We start from the raw sequence: 19,924 nt of genomic DNA, 5'->3' as shown, positions 1-19,924 counted from the left end.
GTCTTAAGAAAGCAACTCGTAGTTCCTAAAATGTTGAACTATTCCTTTAAACTTAAACTGCTGCACTTGATGTGTGGAGAACGGTTTGCTTAAAATCTTAGATTTTCAAAGGTAATGAGGAAAATGGCTGTTTTATTGTATGAGGTCAGACACAGTTTGTGACCCTGAGATGTTGAAAAATAGGAGTGTAAATCCTTTCGGTATCTGACGATTAGATTCAAAATGGGTTCTCTATTCGAACCAATTCCCGATTCAAAATCTATTCTGGATTCAGTATGGGGGGGTGTTCATTTCTGGACCTTCTCCAGTCCGCAGTGCGCTAATAAAGGTGGTGTGCAGTACATATCTCTGACATCTTTCTTTCTTTTGCAGGGCTTCCTCAGACCAAGTTGGGGTGCTATTTGGAGACACGGGTGAACGACTACATCAAGCGGCAGAACCTCCCTGAATCTGGCGACGTCACCATCCGTGTAGTCCATGTGTCGGACAAGGTGGTCGAAGTCAAGCCGGGCATGAAGTCCAGGTAGGAGGTCAATTTTCCCTGCTGCTGCAGGTAATGGATGTGAGTGGGGAGGGGTTGATCATATTTAGGATGACGGCTTGCTGATGAAGTTTAATATTGTTACAATCTGCCAAACGGACTAAATGTACCACAAGACCAGACCAGCCTCCCGTCATCTACATGTATAAAAGTATATAACTAACATGTGCATGAACAAGCTTTAAAATCTACTGCAGTATTTACAGCAGATTTCGTAGCTGTGATTTTAATTTATTCCATCATCTACCGCTTATCCAGGGTCGGGTCGCGGGGGCAGCAGCTCCTTTCAACGCAAAGGAGCTGCTGCTCTACTCCGAGTCTCTCACGGATGGTTGAGCTTCTCACCCTATCTCTAAGGGAGACGCCACCCGTCTGAGAAAACACATTTTGGCTGTGATCTCGTTCACGGGTACAATTTATTGTAGGCAATTAATTGTAACGCAAATTAGACAAATATATTGTAAATATTTGCCATCTAAGTTAGTTTACAGTTCATACTGACCAGCCGGGTCAGTAGGGGCAGGACCGGTTTCCGTGCAGCACGGCCTCCACGCCAATGACGAAACAAATGCTCATGGTTGTTGTTGTTGTTGTTGTTGTTGTTGCCAGGCAACAGCTGGTTGGTCATAGTGCGCAGCAGAGCAGGTAACAGTCGAGGCTGTAACAAGTAAATGAAAGCCGAGTTTGTTTACTGAAGTGTGGGGAAGATTGTGAACACTGGTGGTTTACCATGAGCTATGGGACAAGCTATAGTTTGAGTGCAGTTCTACCACATCCCACACTAAATGGCAAATCCATTCTGCGCTGTGGCTTTTTTACAGAGTCGTGGCAATTCAGTTAATATCCTCGTGTTTGAGGCTTATAATGTGTTTGGTCCCACTAGATACCAGATGACATGCAAGGTCATAACTAGTGACTGAGAATGTTTAACTTAATATAACTCGACATTCAACACTAAAGCTCCATCGAGAAGTCGTCATTGTCTCAATCTGACTCGGCTAATTATTAGATGTGCTCCATATTTGCACACTTCCCCAGGTTTGTGATGTATTGTGCTTGGTCAAGAGTCGCTGATGACGTTTCTTGGATTTCATAGCTGTTTTCCTCACCCCGACTGTTGTTTTTTCTCCCCCTCCAGGTTTGTTGACAGTGGAGAGATGTGCGCGTCCTTCCCCTACCGGATGAAAGCCCTATTTGCATTCGAGGACGTCGACGGAGCCGATGTGTGTTTTTTCGGCATGCACGTTCAAGAGTACGGCTCGGACTGCCCGCCTCCCAATCAGAGACGAGTGTACATCTCCTATCTGGACAGCGTGCACTTCTTCCAACCTCGACTCATCAGAACTGCTGTTTACCACGAGATCCTGATAGGCTACCTGGAGTACGTCAGGAGGATAGGGTAAGAGAAAAGTTTAGATCGTCTCTAACATAATACCTGTGAGAGGATACATGATATGCCGGCTGAGCAGCTGAACTACATTATGAGAAACTTCGGCATTACATTAAATATGAGCCCATTGTGCAGTGAGCAGTGTGTTCCAGGCGCTGCTACAGTGCATGAAGCAGGCGTATAGAATAAAAGGAGTTCACTTTTCTTTTCTAATGAATACAACAACATGTCTCCCTGTTCAGGTATACAACGGGTCATATCTGGGCCTGTCCACCCAGTGAAGGGGACGACTACATCTTCCACTGTCACCCAATGGATCAGAAGATCCCCAAGCCTAAACGGCTGCAGGAGTGGTACAGGAAGATGCTGGACAAGGCTGTAGCTGAGCGCATCGTCCACGATTACAAGGTGAGACATGTTTTCACTTCAGTTATCAATCAACAATGTGAGGAAAACAACAAGTTCAATTTACAGTTCTGGAGCTTCTTTTCATACCGCATGTAGACATAAAAAAAGAAAAGAGAATTAAATTAACAAAGATTAGAAGACAAAAATGTCTACAGTTCCATGAAAGTGGAGTAATGTAATGTAAGTGCCTTTACATTAAAGGCATTGCAAACTCTTGAACGCGTTTCTCTTTGTCCCTTCAGGACGTCTTCAAGCAGGCAACAGAGGACCGGCTGACCAGTGCCAAGGAGCTGCCATACTTTGAGGGCGACTTCTGGCCCAACGTGCTGGAGGAGAGTATCAAAGAGCTGGAGCAGGAGGAGGAGGAGCGGAAGAGGGAGGAGAACAGTACCTCCAACGAGTGCACAGATGTGAGTAGAATAAGAGTCCACGTGTAATCATCACTTTCAGGCTCGTTTTTTGCACAACACTTTTTTGTCCTGGCAGCGCTCTGTTTTGAAACTGACATTAAACATTTCCAGGTCACAAAAGCAGACAGCAAGAATGCCAAAAAGAAGAACAATAAAAAGACGAGCAAGAACAAGAGTAGCATGAGCCGAGCCAATAAGAAGAAACCAGGGATGCCCAATGTCTCCAATGACCTTTCCCAGAAACTCTACGCCACCATGGAGAAACACAAGGAGGTATGCACGTCTACTTTGATTGTTCTTTTATTTGAATATAAGGCATATAAGAGCATTACGCTGTGAATGCCTCTTTTGCTGCTCGTTTAAAACGTTCATCCAGTTTACACCGGGGGTGGCCAAACTTTGACTGATATAATAATACGTTTAACATTACAGTACTATTGATGAGCCCACATATTATAAAAAGGATCCGTATCTGCTGATATTCAATTTATATTATTAAATACTTTTAAACTCTATGCAGTGCATGACCCATGTTGTGATGTTATTATGTGTAAATCTGGAAATAAGGTAGAACAGGCAGAAATGGTTAAGACGGCGGTAACTAGGATGTGCAATGTACATGCAGTGCAATTTATTAGAAATATGCCCAAGCCAGATTCCGGTTTAGTTTTAAAAAGAGCCATTTAAAAACGGGCATCATGTACAGCAGGGGTGGGGAACCTTTTTCATATCAAGGGTCTTTTTTTTTTTTTTTACAATATCCTTCGAGGGCCGTACTAATTATTGAACTCATAACCTCTGCAAATGTTTTTTAAGATGCAGCCCATTCATTTCACTTTTCTTTTATGCTGTGCAAAAAAGCAACTTTTTTATCCATGTATCTTCTATCTGTTGTATCAGAAATCAGAAATCCTTTATTAGTCCCACAACGGGGAAATGTATCTTGTCACAGCAAAAGAATATATGAAGTAAAAAGGCAGTACACAATAATTAAATAGAATAAAAATAATGTAAGTACCAAGAGGTTGATAGAAAATAAAGTGAGTATTGTAAATGATAACTGCACAGCAGTGGTGGAACAGTCTGTTCTTGGTGTGGTGGTCTACCTCTCTATCTGTCCATGTTTGTATGTTACGCTCTGCAGAGAGCTGCTTGTTGGGCCAAACTCCGCCGAAGAGCGTTAACTTTATCCAAACGCACTCGTCCTTTCAGCTCGTGCAGTTCGGCATGTTTCGTGCTGTAATGACGCTCGAGATTATTTTTCATCACCGCAAGTACGTCAGCACAAACTACTAGACACACTGGCCTTTAACTTCCACAGAGAAATAATCGTTCGTCCATTTCTCCTGTAAAGTGCGACATTCCAGCTTTCTCTGTTTTACACTCGCCACGCTGCGTTCGCTGATGTCAATGACCGTCTCGTTTAAAATTGAAGTTTTTTGACATGACGTGATCATGTGATGACACGTTCCGCTCGTGTTGTGTTCATGGACCCTGACCCCTGTGGCCAGGAAAAACAGTCAGTCGCCCGTTTAAAATGTTGCCGTCTAGTTTTTTTTACTAGTGGATCTTTTTTGCGTGCGTTTTACGAATGACCTCGAGGACCGGATCAAATGGTCTCGCGGGCCCGGAGGCCGGAGGTTCCCCACCCCTGATGTACAGCTAACGTGTCTGTTGGTGACTGCTGAGTTTGCTAATTAACAAACTACAAGAGAATAATGTTCAGCACTCTGTTTTTGAAGGATTTAAATCTGAGTCAAACTGTCATAAAAGGGCTGAGATGCACTTTTGAGTTTTAGTTTAAGAAACTCATTAAATGAAGAAAGACCATTATAAAAAATACTTTGGAAAGTAAGAGTAAAGGAATCTTCAGGAATAAGAGAATCTGATTACTGTACCACTAGTTGACAGGAGATCAAACTTTTGTACAGGGGGGGGTAAAAACTACTTTTATTTATTTACCTTCCTGAATGTATGTATTCATCTAAAATGTAATAAAAGTCTGTCTGTATGAGGAGGGCCTGAATCCCACATCTTACAGCTGATCCTCTCCGCTCTAATTCCCAGGTCTTCTTTGTCATCCGCCTCATCGCTGGCCCCACCGCCAACTCGCTGCCCCCCATCACTGACCCTGACCCCCTCATGGCCTGTGACCTGATGGACGGCCGTGACGCCTTCCTGACTCTGGCCAGGGACAAGCACCTGGAGTTCAGCTCTCTCAGGAGGTCCAAGTGGAGCTCCATGAGTATGTTGGTGGAGCTGCACAACCAGAGCCAGGACCGCTTCGTCTACACCTGCAACGAGTGTAAACACCACGTGGAGACCCGCTTCCACTGCACTGTCTGCGAGGTGAGACACTCACTTAAATCTTGCTTTTCTTCCTTTCAATTTGACCGGAGCAACTACATCAAGAAAACGGTGACCCTGTGGATATTTTTAAATAACAATATAGCTAAACACACCATGTGATCAGATCACCGTTTTATATTTTTGTTGTCTGAGACCACATCAATTGTGTGTTCAGCTAAATGTACAACAGTGATCATGCAGAGCAAGAGGTGACACAACAGAGTGGAATAACTGGCCCTCTCTGTTGCTACTTATTTTATTGTTGCTTTACTAACTGGGAGAAGAGAAAGAAAAACACATTAGCCCATTCACTATGAGCAATAAAACAAATGCTAAAGACGCCAGCACATCATTTTCATATGTAAACAGCTTTTTCTGATTTATCACCCATGGTGGGGACATCATGACCCTAAAGAGTCAATGGAACATCTTGGTTCCTGTTTCATTGGCCTGCACAATTATTTTCACCCCATGGTGTTCCCAATAAAGCTACGAGCTGGGACTTTTTGTTTCTTTTTTTAATTATTTGTTTGCAAAATTCTTAGTCTTGCACGTGATGTGCAAATAATTCATCTTCAACTAAGTGCCGGTGTTACCATTTTCCCCATTTGCAAAACTCTTAGATTAATTATTGGAATTCTACATTGCAAAAATGTGAATGCATAGAAATGACATATTTCAAAGCACAGATCCTCTGTTTTTATTTTTATTTAAGTAGCTGCTGAATAATATTGGTTGCCGGTTTAACTGATGTGGGTTTATTCTCCAATCCAATTTGAAACGGCTTATTCCATTGTACTGTGGTCATTGTCGCTGCTAACTCCACTTTGGCCTGGGGAGGGTGTAGAAATCCATGTGAAACCTTCGGTACACATGGAGTCAGTAACTGCACCAGGTTTCACCCCAGTGCCTTGACTTGGGCTGCTAGTGTTGTGAGAAAGACTCCTCACTGTCTTCCTGCCATTGCCAGTTGTGTTTAGTACAGTCATGATCTCTGCTTTGACCTGCAGGCCCAAAAAATACTTAATTCTTAGCATTCCCAGGTAAAAGTTAGAAAGATCTAGGCTGGAAGACTGACACAGACTCATTCATGTTTCCTTAGATATGCACAACAACAAAATATTGCAAAAAGGCTTGCTGTAGGTATAGGTAAAAACATGAAGGATAATGCAGTTTCAAGGCTTATCCAAAGTCGAGATGGCACGCAATTTGAGACGGGACTGCTCAAAATATAAGGCATAAAATGGATTTGCAGCATTTTGGTTTCACAGGAAAGTTTTAAAATGTATAAATTAATCCAGTACTTGGGTTCATACTTATTTTCCCTTCCTTCTCCAGGACTATGACTTGTGCATCACCTGCTACCACGCTAAAGGTCATGAGCACAAGATGGATAAGCTGGGCCTTGGCCTGGACGACGACAGCAACAACCAGGCAGCAGCAGCTACCCAGAGCCCCGGAGACTCCCGCCGCCTCAGCATCCAGCGCTGCATCCAGTCGCTGGTCCATGCATGCCAGTGCCGCAACGCCAACTGCTCCCTGCCATCCTGTCAGAAGATGAAGCGTGTCGTTCAGCACACGAAAGGCTGCAAGCGCAAGACGAATGGCGGCTGTCCCATCTGCAAGCAGCTCATCGCTCTGTGCTGCTACCACGCCAAACACTGTCAGGAGAACAAATGTCCCGTCCCGTTCTGTCTGAACATCAAGCAAAAGCTTCGGCAGCAGCAGCTGCAGCACAGGCTCCAGCAAGCCCAGATGTTGAGGAGGAGGATGGCCAGCATGCAGAGGGTGGGACAGGCAGCCGTAGGGCCACCGGGAGGACCCGTCGTAGGACTTCCATCACCCGGGAACAATGGTACGGCACCCAGTACCCCAACATCTGGTGGAACCCAACCCCCAACACCCCAGACCCCGACCATGCCTCCAGTCACGCAGCAGGGAATGGGCCCTGGACCTGGAGTCCAGCAGCAACAGCAGCCAGGTGGAATGCCCCCACAAAGCGGCATGCCTCCTCAACACGCCCTTCACCACCAGTTCCAGCAGATGGTGGGTGGTGGAGGTGGGGCTGGGGGGATGATGAGCTCTCCCCAACATCAGCAGCAGATGCTTCCTCAGGTCCAGCAGCAGCAAAGTGGAGCAGGGTCAAACCCTCAACAACTCCAACAGCACCCCAACAATTTGCCTCCATATGCCGGCAGACCCCCGGGCTCCTCCCCAATCCACCAGTCCCAGGGCAAACCGGTCCTCGGGGCTGCAACGCCTCCACAGCAGCAGCTTGGTGGCGCTGTCATGGCTGGAAATGTTGGGGGGCAACAAGCCCCAGGCCAGCCCCAGGGCCAGCCTTCCCTTGCACTGCAGCAACAGCATCCCCCTTCTGGCCCTCCACCGGCAGCAGTAGAAATCGCCATGAAGATTCAACAGGTAGCCGACGCTCAGAGGAAGATGGCTTTGCAGAGACAAGCAGCCCAGGCAGCTGCAGGCTTGATGCCGCCTCACCCTCACCATCAACAGGGTCAGGGTCAACAGATGGGCATGGGACACCCAGGGGCAGTCGGGATGGTTGGAGCCCAGGGTATGCCCCCACAGAGCCAAGCAGCAATGACAGCTGCTCGGGCCCACATGGATCAACAACAAGGTGCTCCGCCCGGGATGATGGTTGGTGCTGGTGGACCCATGCAGCAACCCCCTCAGCAGGGTAACCTGCCCCAGGGCCAGCTACTCCCTCAGGTACAGCTTCAACAGCAGAGGATGGGTGTTCCACATCAAAACCCTCAACAGCAGCAACAGCAGTGGGCAGGCCAGGGGATGCCACCGCAGCAGAGGCAAGCTATCATGAACCAAATGAGCCATCCAGCCATGATAGCTCAGCAGCAGCAAATGCAACAGCAGCAACAACAACAGCAGCAGCAGCAGCAACAACAACAGCAGCAGCAGCAGCAGCAGCAGCAGCAGCAGCAGCAACAACAACAACAGCAACAACAGCAACAACAACAGCAGCAGCACCAACAAGCTCAGGGCCATGCTGCCTTGATGAACATGGCACAGCAGCAGCAAGTTGCTGGTGGCGGGATCCCTGGGGGAGTGGTCCCTGGAGTAGCTGGTGTCCCAGGGGCTGCTGGTGTTGCTAGTGGGAACATCCCCCAGGCAGCCCTTCAGGAGCTGTTACGGACTCTCCGCTCGCCTAGCTCACCGCACCAGCAACACCAAGTCCTCAACATCTTGAGGTCCAACCCACAGCTTATGGCTGCTTTTATCAAGCAGAGGGCCTCAAAATACAAGGGGGGCCCGGGTGGTCCAGGGGGTGTCCCCGGAGGGCCCACAGGGGGGCCTGTTGGTAATGTCATGGCAGGAGGCGGCCAACAGGTGAACATGAATGCTGCAGGTGCCGGCCAGCCAGGGATGCACATGGGGGGTCAGGGAGGGACGAATGTCAACATGGCCACTATGGCCCAGCTACAGCAAGTACAGCTACAGCAGCAGCAGCAGCAGCAGCAGCTACAACAGCAGCAGCAGCAGCAGCAGCTACAACAACAGCAGCAGCAACAGCAGCAGCAGCAACAGCAGCAACAACAACAACAGCAGCAACAACAACAACAACAACAACAACAACAACAACAACAGCAACAACAACAACAACAACAACAACAGCAGCAGCAGCAGCAGCAACAACAACAGCAGCAGCAGCAGCAGCAGCAGCAACAGAGGCCGATGCTCAGTGGTTTACAACAGCAGCAAGTGGCAGCTCTCCAGCAGCAACAGCAGCAGCAGCAGCAAGGGGGAGGGAGAGGTATGCAGGGCCAGGGATCACAGATGGGAAATCTCAATAATCCCCAATTTAGAGAGCTGCTCATGAGACGGCATCTCCAACAACAACAACAACAACAACAACAACAACAACAACAGCAGCAACAGCAGCAACAGCAACAAATGGGAGTAAATCATGGTCAGTTCCAGCAGCCACAGCCACCACAGGGGCAGGGCTACATGGGACAGCCTGGGATGCAGCCTCCTACAGTGGGACAGGGGCCCCCTGGAGGTCAGCCTCTCGGCCCTCAGCAGCCCGGTGGTCCTCCAGGCCAGCAGGGGCAAGGTTACCCAGGGTCGGTGGCCCAGCAGCAGGCCACAGCTGCCCTTCAGCAGAGGCTCCAACACCAGCACCATCTCCAGATGCAGCAGCAGAATGCCATGGCTGGACTGCCGGGGGGTGATGCAGGGCCGGGTGGAGGAGGTCCTCAGCAGACACCTCAGGGCCCCCAGCCCACTCAAGGCGGGCCCCCACCTACATCTTCTCAGGTTCTGCTCCAACAGGCCCTTCACCAGAGGATGCTCCAGCAGCAGCAGCAGCAGCAGCAGCATCTGGGCCCTGGGGGGTCGCCCGCCCAGCACAGCAATCCCATGAGCCCTCAGCAGCCGCAGCAGATGGCCCAGTCCCCGCACCCTCATCCGCACCTGCAGGGCCAGGGGATGTCCACGTCGCTAGCTAACCAGGTGCGATCCCCGCAGCCTTCACCAAGACCCCAGTCCCAGCCGCCGCACTCAAGCCCGTCCCCGCGCATGCAGCCCCAGCCCTCACCGCATCACATCTCCCCTCAGATGCAGACGGGCTCCCCACACCCCGGCCACCTGAACCAGCACCACCCGGGCATGGTGGTTCCTCAACAACAACAACAGCAGCAACAGCCAACGACCCAGCAGCAGCAACAGAACTCTATGGAGCAGTTTGGGTCAGACCAGAGCGCCATGCTATCTCAGCTGAGCGGCATGGTGGGTCTACACGGGCCGGGGGGCAACAGTCAGGACCCGCTTGGCCAGAATATGAATCACAACTCTATGGACATCCTGTAGGAATTCTACTAAACGTGTCAAGTTGAGCTGAACGCTCCGTGATTCCTCGCACAAACTGCACTCACCCAGGACAGTGTTATTGTTATTAATTAGCCTTTCTTTTTTATACTATTATTAAATGTTATTTAAAATGTTTTCAATAAAGATGCATTGAACTGAACTTCCTATGGGAGATGAACAATAAATCAAGCAGTCGTTAAATAAATTAGAATAAATGAATTGTAAGTTATTGCTGTTAATATATTTTTTTTGCCAATTGTGGACAAAGAGGGGGATGGTTTCTCTAGCACCCCCACTCGCCTCCACCTCTCGCTGAATACAAGAAAGGTGATATTTTCGGGGTTTTGGGGGTAAATAGGAGTACTTGCCTTTTTTAAGAAATGTTTTTAAGATTTTAAAAGTGGTCAAGAATTAAAGAGGAAATGATTTAATGCAAAGAACTTTTCTATCGATTTCATTTCCCCATCATTCAGTCTGTCTGTCTTTTTCTGTTTTGCAGAGTGATGTGGATTATTATTAATGTAAATCCAAACATGATGCATATCTTCATTTTTTTTATTTTATATATTTGGATTTGCTTTATTTATTGTTTTTCTTTTGGGGGAGGGGTGGGGCGGGGGTGTTATGTACCCTGAGACTGCTACAATTCGTATAGAAATATATTTTTGTTATTGACTGTTATGAGAGGGGTAGTGGATATTTCATTTCACGTTAGATGTCTTTTAGTTGAGTGTCCAGGTGGGGATAATGAAATGTCAGTGTTTTATTGCAGTGGTTGAGGGTCTGCTGTGAGTTTGAGATGTTGAACGGACATATTGTGACGTCCCGGCCAGCTTCTGTATTGGACATCGGTCGTGCTGGAATGGACTCTTCCCTCGCAAACATGCAAGCCCTCTCCCTCGAATGTGTGTGCCCTCCTTCCTTTAAAGACACTTAATATGGAGCAGTGGAGGCTTGGGGAGGGGGGGTGCATACCTGTGTGCCTGAAACATTTTGAGTACATGGGCTGGGATGTGAAAAAAATGGGTGGGGTGGGCTCCTTCTAGTGTTTTTAGGATTCCACTGTTTTGGAGTAAACAGAGGATTTTGATCCAAATGAACTGTGTTGCACAGAAATGAGGAGAAAAGGAGGAGATGAGAGCAGTCGCTCTCCGTCTCGTTCTGCCTCGTCCCCTTTGCTGCTCCCCTCGGACTTTAAATCCCCTCCGCCTCTTCCTCCTCTTCCTCTGGGGGAAGTTGCTCTCCCTCCCCTCAAACTCCATCCTCTTTATCTTTCTGCTAAAAACTTTGGGAGTTTAATTTAATATTTTTTACTGTACAAAGGAAACACAAACTGTGGACTCAAATACTGTTTTTTATAATAAAATGAAAATTACCAACAGTGATGTGTCCTGCATGTGGCTGTTTGTTAGAAATTGAAGTGAATATGAAGCACATGCATCTCTACACCCTGGGCCTGCAGCTAACGTGTTCCGGATCAGATCAAACCATTGACCAATTGGATCACTGCAAAAATGGATTGGTCATCATTCCTCCAGGGACGCAGTAAGTACTGACATTACAATAAAGTGACAAATTACAAAGAAGTTAGTTTTCTCGTGTCCTTAAAACAGAACTAACAAAAGAAGGGATATTTTACCAAACTAAATGCACATTGTAGTTGGTTTTCATTTTTATTCCCTGTTGTAAATAACTGAGGCAACGTTGTGATAATTGGAAATATCAAACCTATACAAGTGTGATCACAGCTGGTTTATAGTCCATATTCCAAAGCAGGAAAGATACATGACAGCTCTGACATGATCTTGTGATTTCACAGAATAACTCCCTTTTCCAGCTCAACCACAATTCTACATTCCACAGTGACATGGCAGCTGAACAAGAAGCACGAAGCGCTTCATGTCGAAGTGATGTTTCTTGTTAGTCCCCCCCCCCCTCCCCCCCTCCACTGCTGCACTTCAGACATACTGAGCCTATGATTCAGAGACTATGAATTTGCACTTGATGGCGTCACTTACAGTCATTTCTCTTTCCTGAGAGAAACTCGCCCTCTAGTGGTGACACGTGGCAGTACGAATGTTCACTATCAAGGCAGTGATAATAGATGCACAACACATTCAGTGGTGGAAAGCATTGTTGTATTGTTACTGTATATTTTAGTTTAGTAATAAAGCTGGTTTAAAAACATTTTTTAAATTATGATTTTAAAAGGCTGAGAAATCAGATCAGTCTCCTCTTTCCTGCCTATTTTCTTTGTCAGGATCATTTTTGTTTCTTATTGTTGCAAACACTTATAAACATTCTAAAATAATTCTGGCAAAACCTTTTTTTCACCTGTTCTCAACTTAAACACAGAACCAAAAACAACTTTGGATCTCCAGAAGGAAAAACAAATCCCACTTGCTTCTGTACGGAAAGTCAACGTTTCACATTTTCACCACTCGGGTGCAGTACTCACTGCTTCAGTACAACGTCACTTAAGTAAAATTATAGTTTATAGATACTCAGTTGCTCAACAGTTACCCCAAACTGGTAACTGTGTCGACTTTCAAGAGGTAACTGGGATGAGGGGGCGCTGTTGACTGCAAAACAAAAAACAGTGAATCTTTAAAACTTTAAAGGTTTTGTATATCAGGACCGCCCTCATGCTTCCAGTACTCCAATGCATGTCTGAAATAACATAAGTACAAAAGAAAAGTATTTTAGAAGTTACTGTGGTGAAGTTGTGGTGTGATGTTTCCTCAACCCGCGATCTGATATTTGATGTAAATAAAAAGTATGTGCAGTAATCCCACATTATAAATAAGCTCCAGGAGACTGTTATTTTAGTACATATTTATTGGAAATGTCGAAATAAAAATACATTTGTAGAGAGAAGACGTATGTTTGACAGCTTCTTTGTCAGAGCAAGACACATATAAGTGACATAAGTTAATTTAGCTTATACACGTGACATGCAATAAATAATAGCTCACTACAGTCGGACCTAACGTACGTTCCATTTGTACACAGCAGAGCAGCGGCGGAGTAAACTGATATCTCCTCTTTTGAAATGCACAAAGGCTAGTGAAGAGTGGACTATCAATTGGTAATACAAAAATAGAACCAGGAAGCATTTCATGCTTGAAAAGTAAAAGGACAGACAGATAACAAACACAACTGTGTACTTCTTTTTGTGCATCCAGCCTCCTTGAAATGCAGAACTTCATCTAAGCGGCAGACATTCATCCTTTGTTTTATTTCTTTTGTGACAGAAATAAACCTCTTAAACAAACCACAGGACAGGGCTTTGTGCATGTGTGGCACAGACTGACAGGGCATGCAGTTATCTCTGTGTGAATACTGGAAAAAAAGAGCATATCTTTACAAAACATTATTCGTAAGAAAAAGGAGCGACTGAAACAGGCCCCAAGAACAGATTTGAGTGTTTGACCGATGTCTGGCTGGAAAGCACTAAGGACGCCTGGAAAAAGTAGCTGCATGGAAGTAGTATTGTGGACTGTTAGGTTTACTGTCTCATCATCTGTCTCCCGCTCTCAGTGACCCCTGGAATGTAACCTCCCACTTAGATCCATTTAGTCCTCTGGATTGCAATGGACGCCTAATAAATGAGTCACAATGATAGAATTACCACTCATTTTTATATTCAAAGGCAACAATGTCTTCAGTGAACTCAGTAGGAAATGAGTGTAGCGTTGTAAACGTGTGGAATTAACTAACAAACACAGCTATTTACATGTACAAAATGAGTGGCAAGTCTAATTGTGGTTATTTATGATCTTTCTCATCATTCAATAGCCCTTAAAGAAGCCTTCAGCCACCGTCGCTTCTTTAAAAGTCACCGTCAGAGAGTTAATAGTCACGTCTGTAGAAATCACCTTCATAGGATGTTCTTCTGCGGCGGGATCAGCCTGGCTGCCCGGCGATGTCCCGGTTTTGCTCTGATTGTTGCCACTCGCTTCCTCATTTGTCGCCTCCTCAGTAGTGAAGTAGTCACCTGCCGTGCCGCTGCTCCCCTGAAGGCTCGCTATCGTCGAGGTTGTGTTGTTGCTCTGACAATTACGGCTCTGTAATCTGGGACACTCCACACCTTCCTCGCTTTTGTCCCAATCTGACCCTGTCACCCACGGAAACCGCATCTTCTGGTAGAGCCTCAGACACCGAAGCACTGTCTTTTGATTGGTCACACGCAAACATTTGGCTCTGTCTCGTGTCAGATGTCCACCCGTCCGCTCCGTCAGTCCATCTTTCTGTGCTTACCGCTGCCAGGTCGATGTCCAGCTTCTCCTCCACCTCCATCTCTAAGTCCTGTCGCTCCAGCAAGGGCGGGGAGCTGCACTCTGACCGACATTAAAGAAAGAAAATGTTCATCTTCAAAGGTCATGACCATGCTAATTAATTTGTTAGGTATTAACTTGACAAACCAACCATATAAACTGTCTTCATGTCTCTCTTCAGTGTTGCTTTCTTCGCTGGTGGCGCCCCAGTCCTCCTCAATGGGCTCCTCGATCTTCCTCAGTGGAAGGATGCTGTTGTTTGAGGGTCCCTCTGACCCCCGTTTAGACACCCTCTGCTTGCTCTTCCTCCTAGCTAGACGACGGTACAGGCTGCCCCGCTCGCCCTGGTCCACATCTGTACTCATGGAGCGGGTGAGGGACAGACGCAATCGAGGGGGGGGCTTCTCCGAGGCCTTGTTAGCACTTCGGAGGTCCATGGCAAAGATGTTCTGCGGTAAAGCAAAGGTCCCGGTAAACACATGAATCATTACAGTGTTCGAAACAGCTGCTCTTTGTTAGCAGGTACAATTCTGTCATCTGTGCCCGGCTGCATTAACTACTTTAACTTTCAAAGTTACATTTGTCCCTTGTGCAAAAACATTTCCCTACGCTAAGGGGTTCATTTAGGAGCGTTGCATAAAGGTTCTTCGCTTTTCTCCTTGCCTGAAGGGTTAGATTTTTACTTTACTTTCATAATACAGCATATGTGCACTTCAGTTACCATGGTTACGCATCACTCACATACTTGGCAGCATTATTGTCAGTGTTAGCTAGCTCCTCCAAAGGACAACAAGGAGAATAGAAAAAGAAAAAGAAAGCCAAACTTGACAGAAGATGAGAATGTTGAAAGAGCAAAGTAAAAATCCTTTTTAATAATACGCAGAAGATGTGGCAAGAAGTAGGCTAACTGACCAAACCAATGCGAGAAATCTTGCTCTGAAACGAACCGTCGATAAAGTAATAACGAAATACGAAAATATCCCTGACAGCAAGAAAGGAAAAGACAAAAACTGGTGCGTTTCAATAAAACAATATAGCTAATGTTAATATAAGAGACAGCGTTATGTCAACATTTAGCTAGCTACAAAATTATTAGTGCGTTAAAGTTTGGCTAGCAAGATACAAAGTTGTTAGTGCTAATGTTACAATGTTGACAATAACTATAACAGATGTTAACGCTATCTGAAAAATGTGTCTTTGTATCTCCTCCTCTTCTTCATCACCCTAAATCCATCTTATGTTCCACTAATGATTTTCCTTTTAAGAGACTGGTATGGGAAGGAAATGGTTACTAAGGACCTTCGAGTTTCTGGCTAACACTTACAGATCAGAGAACTAATCTTTTTCTAAGGCATCCTTAGATCAAAATGTAAGAGAACCTCAGCCCAAGTGGTTTTATGAAACTGGGAACTGAGTTGTTTCCATTGGCCACACAGAATATATTTGACGGACATCTTTGTGACACAAAGGACATTTGTGGACAATGGAAACTCTTGTGATATTCTATATATTCTTTTTCTTACTCTCAACAAATCCCATGAAAAGAGCAAAACCAACAATTAATTGATCCTAATAAGTTTTAAGCTAACATGATAGCAGACTTCACACTTTCAACAGAAAACCTGCATTACAAGATGAAGATGTGGGATTTGAAATAAGATGGATATTACCAGGCAGGTAGAGTCAAATGAAAGATGCCATAGTTACATTTTGTGAAATGAGCCTGACCCATAAAGTCACCTCTGCTGCTTCAATTTGGACCCTTATTGTTACCTCTGCCGAGAAGGTTGTGTTTTCAGTTTGGTTTGTTGGTTTGTGTTTATCCGTCAGCAGGATTAGGCATTGGTGGAGGTCTGCTCTCTAAGTGCCCTTCTAGTTTTAAATTCACTCAAAATTGCTCAAATCGAAGGGCACCTGTCGGAGTGAGATGTTCCTAATAGGCAACGTTTTCAACCAACAGCAAGAACAACTCCTCACTGAGCAATAGAAAGGAATAACAAAGGCTTGTGAGACAAAAAGAAAGGTAAGTATCGCTATACCCGCAGGACGAGCCTCCTGGGCCTGAGACCTTTCCTGCGATAGGCCAGAGCTCTGATCTTCTCCTGACTGGGTGAAAGAGGTAGAAACGGAGGGGCGGGAGAGGACAGAGACAAAGTGACAAAGAGAAACAGATTGTGAACGAGAGAACAAAAAAGAAAACACAAAAAAAGTGCTTTGCTAGTGTAAAGAAAAAGCTCTCCAAGATTACTCACTGCTCTTCGTAGGCCAGGACGAGGCGCGGGTCCAAAATATTGTCCTCTGGTTCCCAAGTACTGTACCTGCCAACACACACACACACACACACACACACACACACACACACACACACAAATAAGTCAGAATATCTATATCTCTCTATCCATCTATCTTTCTTCACAGGACATGGTGCTCAGGTATCAAGCAGCATGTTTTGAAAAGGCTACTGAATTTATATTGAGGGGGTGAGGTCACTGGATGATGACTCAAGGCTTACTCACTTTGGGGACCATCCCTGCCATTTCAGTAGATACTCCACATTACCCTGAGGAGAGACAGAAAGGGAGAGAGGGGAGGTTACTCTTAGAGGAGCTGGAGCAGAAACATATTCACACAACCTGTATTTTAAATCTGCTCCAGCAGTGTGATGCAGAAACAAGCGAGAACGAGAGAGAAAATAGGACTGTCCCTTTAAAGTGTGGAGTAAAGAGGGAGGGTCATGGACATTTTTGTCGCTTTTCAAATGGTGTGTTTTTCTGAGGAGTGACGTCAATGACAGCGGGGCTGGGCGGCCTCCAAACAGCAGCTTTTCTTCTCTCGCATCGCGGTGACGTGACCGCACATGGCTTCACCAGCCGGTCCCAACAGCGCTACATCTTGAACATTCACTGTTAGGTGGGGCCACGGGAACATGTAAACAACGTGGTGTTGTGCAACCGAGATGATCTTCCCGTGTGAAAAATAACAATATTACTTCCCCGGATACTTATATAGTTTGGCTATTAAATTATATTGTAAACTTTATAACAGCCTATTACTAAGTTAAAACATGAAGGTGATAGTGTTTTCCTTTTTTTGTATTATAGAACACATTGTATGTGCACGTGCTGCGTCAAATACGACAATGTGCCGCTCAATCCTCTACTACTGTGGTAATAATATACACACCTCCTGCACTGAATCAATGGGTCACCATTACGCAGCATTCAGTGACATTACGCAGCAGTTTCCCACCGATTCTCAGCCGCTCGCTGGCGTAACTTAAATCAACTGCGTATCTCCCCACGCGCTGGACGTACACCCGTTTTCAGGATACCTACACACCCCCTTTTCCCATTTTACTACAGCTGCGTAGGCTCCCTGAAAACACGTTTAACGCTGCAGCATCTCAGCTGCTGCACAGGAAGGTTGCAGGATGCGACTCAGGCTGTAATACAATGTTAAACTTTAGCGCAGTCAATGAATATAATAGGTTAGTCTGAACATCTCCTTCGCATAAACAAGGTTATAGGAAAAGTGCGTAGCCTAGTTTTGCTTTGCATTAGGACAGTGGATAAAATAAAATGGTTAAAAAGCACAGGAAAATAAGTTATGTAAGTTATATGAAGTGTATTTTTAGTTTTTCCTCTTACCTTTCTCACTCTCTTTTTTGTTATTGACTCAACAGCAAACACTTGGTCCCCTATAGATGACTGCTCCATCGCCGCGCGCTGCTCCACACGCTCCAAAGAAGACGCAAACTGGTGTTGAAATAAAAATAGTTATTGAGAACCGGAAAGTGTCACGCCGCCGCTCGCTCCCGGTGTGAACACTTGCTCTGACGCTGAGTCTCTGCGCTTCCCTCACTCACAACTCCAGTTGCCTGCCTCCCTCACTTTTAAAAATCTGCGACACATCAACACAGCACAGGAGGACAACGCGCCCAGAGTGCGTGCCCGAGTCTGCGAGCTCGCGCACGCAAATTGGGGCAGAGTGCAGAAGAGGGGCAGAAGAGTGGCAGAAGAGGAGGGTCATACCGACAAGGTTATGTGAAACTTAAATTAGGGGATGGAGTGGAAACACACAATGAGGGGTTTCACTAACATTTCATCATGAAAAAAAAATGTCGTCATTCATTCAGTTAAGAGGCCCTTTAACTCAGTTAACATATTTTTTTTTAATTTCAGAGCACAACTTTAAAAACATTACTCTTTAGTAATATCCAAAGTGACATGACTATGTTTTATTTGTACATATTCATGCTACTTTAAAACAAATATTTTGGGAAATATGCTTGTTCAAATTAATGCAGCCAGCTAGATAAATACCATTCTTGCATCTGTATGGTCAATGGAGCCAGCCGAGTGTTAGCTTAGCTTAGCATAGAGACTGGAAACAGGAAGAAACATGTAGCGTTTCTCTGTCCAAATGTAACAAAACCAGCACATCAAAAGCTCACTAACTAATATGTCATGGGGGTTATTATGGTTCAAGGTTATTTCTTCGCTGGGAGCAGTTTCCAAGCAACTGCTGGAGACTTCAGGGTTAGCAAGATATAGTCTGACACATGACTTCCTGTAAAACGACGAACTGTCAGTTTACACATTTTGTACCATTTAAGCAACAATTAGTGAGCTGGTAGGCAGCTTTCATTCCTTTTGAACAAAGCTAGGCTAGCTCTTTTCCCATTTCCAGTCTTTATGCTAGGCTACGCTAACACTCTGCTGGCTGTAGCCTTAACTCTCCACCAGAAAGCAAATACACTTATTTCCCAAAATGTCAAACTATTGCTTTAAGATATCAACAAACGGAACGTGTCAATCCAATTACAACCTCAAAAAACTGTTTAATATAAAGGCTTTCTGCTCTTTCACAGGTGAAATACAGTGAAATGAGGTTTCAGAGATAAAACACTGAACTCCAGCCTGAGCATGCAAGAGAGTGTGAGCTCATGTATTTTTATGTAACAGTAGTAAAGGCAGGAAAGATCAGAATCTGCAATGGAAATGAAAGCATTGCTTCCCTCGCTGGTGGAGATGTTCACCCCTCCAGCCATGTTTGATCCAAATATGGAACTAAACAGCTAAACATCTTAATTTTACATCCTGAATGCTAAGCAACACCTCTTCAGAGAGATCTGAAACTAAGGCTGAGTACAAACACAGATGAAGATCTCAGTGATGATTATGACAAATATTATCACTAGAAAGGACTGATTCTTACATTCTATCATGATCACACTTATCTAACGTCATACCTGAACATGTACTCGTCCAGCTCCCAGGTGAGGACCGCTCATAAAGGTAAAGTGACTGCTGTGGAAAAAACAGCCCAGAGCCAATATTTCCTATTATCTTTCAATGAGGCTGGTGTGGCTCAATTTACAGTAAAACTCTATGTAACTACACGCGCACACGCACACACACACACACACACACGCGCACTCTCTGCACCTGGAACACTTGCATCACTTACGGGCATTGGGTGTCATGGAAACTGTTTCTACAGCGACCGCGGAAAAGCTGGACGATGATGATGATGATGAGACAGCCTGAAGAGTTGATGAACAGCTCAGGGCTGAAGAGTGAGCCACCTCTACTGACCCAACTGTGACCTTTGACCTCCTAAACCCAGATTATGTAGGCAGCCCAACCAGAAAATTCCTAAATAATCCAACGATATTCTTATAGTGCTACACACGCACGAGTTA

General features: G+C 45.4%; 2 protein-coding genes across 11 annotated transcripts in view; one reads left to right on the top strand and one right to left on the bottom strand.

Moving 5' to 3' along the window:
* ep300b (EP300 lysine acetyltransferase b) overlaps nucleotides 1-11,324 on the top strand; it is a 35,607-nt gene extending 24,283 nt beyond the window's left edge. For all 10 annotated transcript variants that reach the window (XM_029438468.1, XM_029438463.1, XM_029438462.1 and 7 more), the window contains exons 24-30: nucleotides 373-523; nucleotides 1,680-1,940; nucleotides 2,174-2,339; nucleotides 2,582-2,749; nucleotides 2,861-3,022; nucleotides 4,817-5,098; nucleotides 6,437-11,324. In XM_029438468.1, coding sequence (XP_029294328.1) covers nucleotides 373-523; nucleotides 1,680-1,940; nucleotides 2,174-2,339; nucleotides 2,582-2,749; nucleotides 2,861-3,022; nucleotides 4,817-5,098; nucleotides 6,437-9,943 — 4,697 coding nt within the window. In that variant the 3' untranslated portion in view covers nucleotides 9,944-11,324. The remainder of the gene's footprint in view (nucleotides 1-372; nucleotides 524-1,679; nucleotides 1,941-2,173; nucleotides 2,340-2,581; nucleotides 2,750-2,860; nucleotides 3,023-4,816; nucleotides 5,099-6,436) is intronic.
* A 1,439-nt stretch (nucleotides 11,325-12,763) lies between these two features.
* On the bottom strand, nucleotides 12,764-18,196 carry cbx7a (chromobox homolog 7a). Its single transcript, XM_029438526.1, is given in 7 exon segments — nucleotides 12,764-14,058; nucleotides 14,060-14,283; nucleotides 14,372-14,669; nucleotides 16,260-16,326; nucleotides 16,473-16,538; nucleotides 16,737-16,780; nucleotides 17,868-18,196. Coding segments are annotated over 7 exon segments (1,092 nt in total). The 5' UTR covers nucleotides 17,937-18,196; the 3' UTR covers nucleotides 12,764-13,734.
* Between the last annotated feature and the right edge of the window lie 1,728 nt (nucleotides 18,197-19,924).

This window comes from Cottoperca gobio, chromosome 8 (genome assembly GCF_900634415.1).
Source record: "Cottoperca gobio chromosome 8, fCotGob3.1, whole genome shotgun sequence".
NCBI lineage: Eukaryota > Metazoa > Chordata > Actinopteri > Perciformes > Bovichtidae > Cottoperca > Cottoperca gobio.
This window is presented reverse-complemented; position numbering and strand designations above follow the sequence as displayed.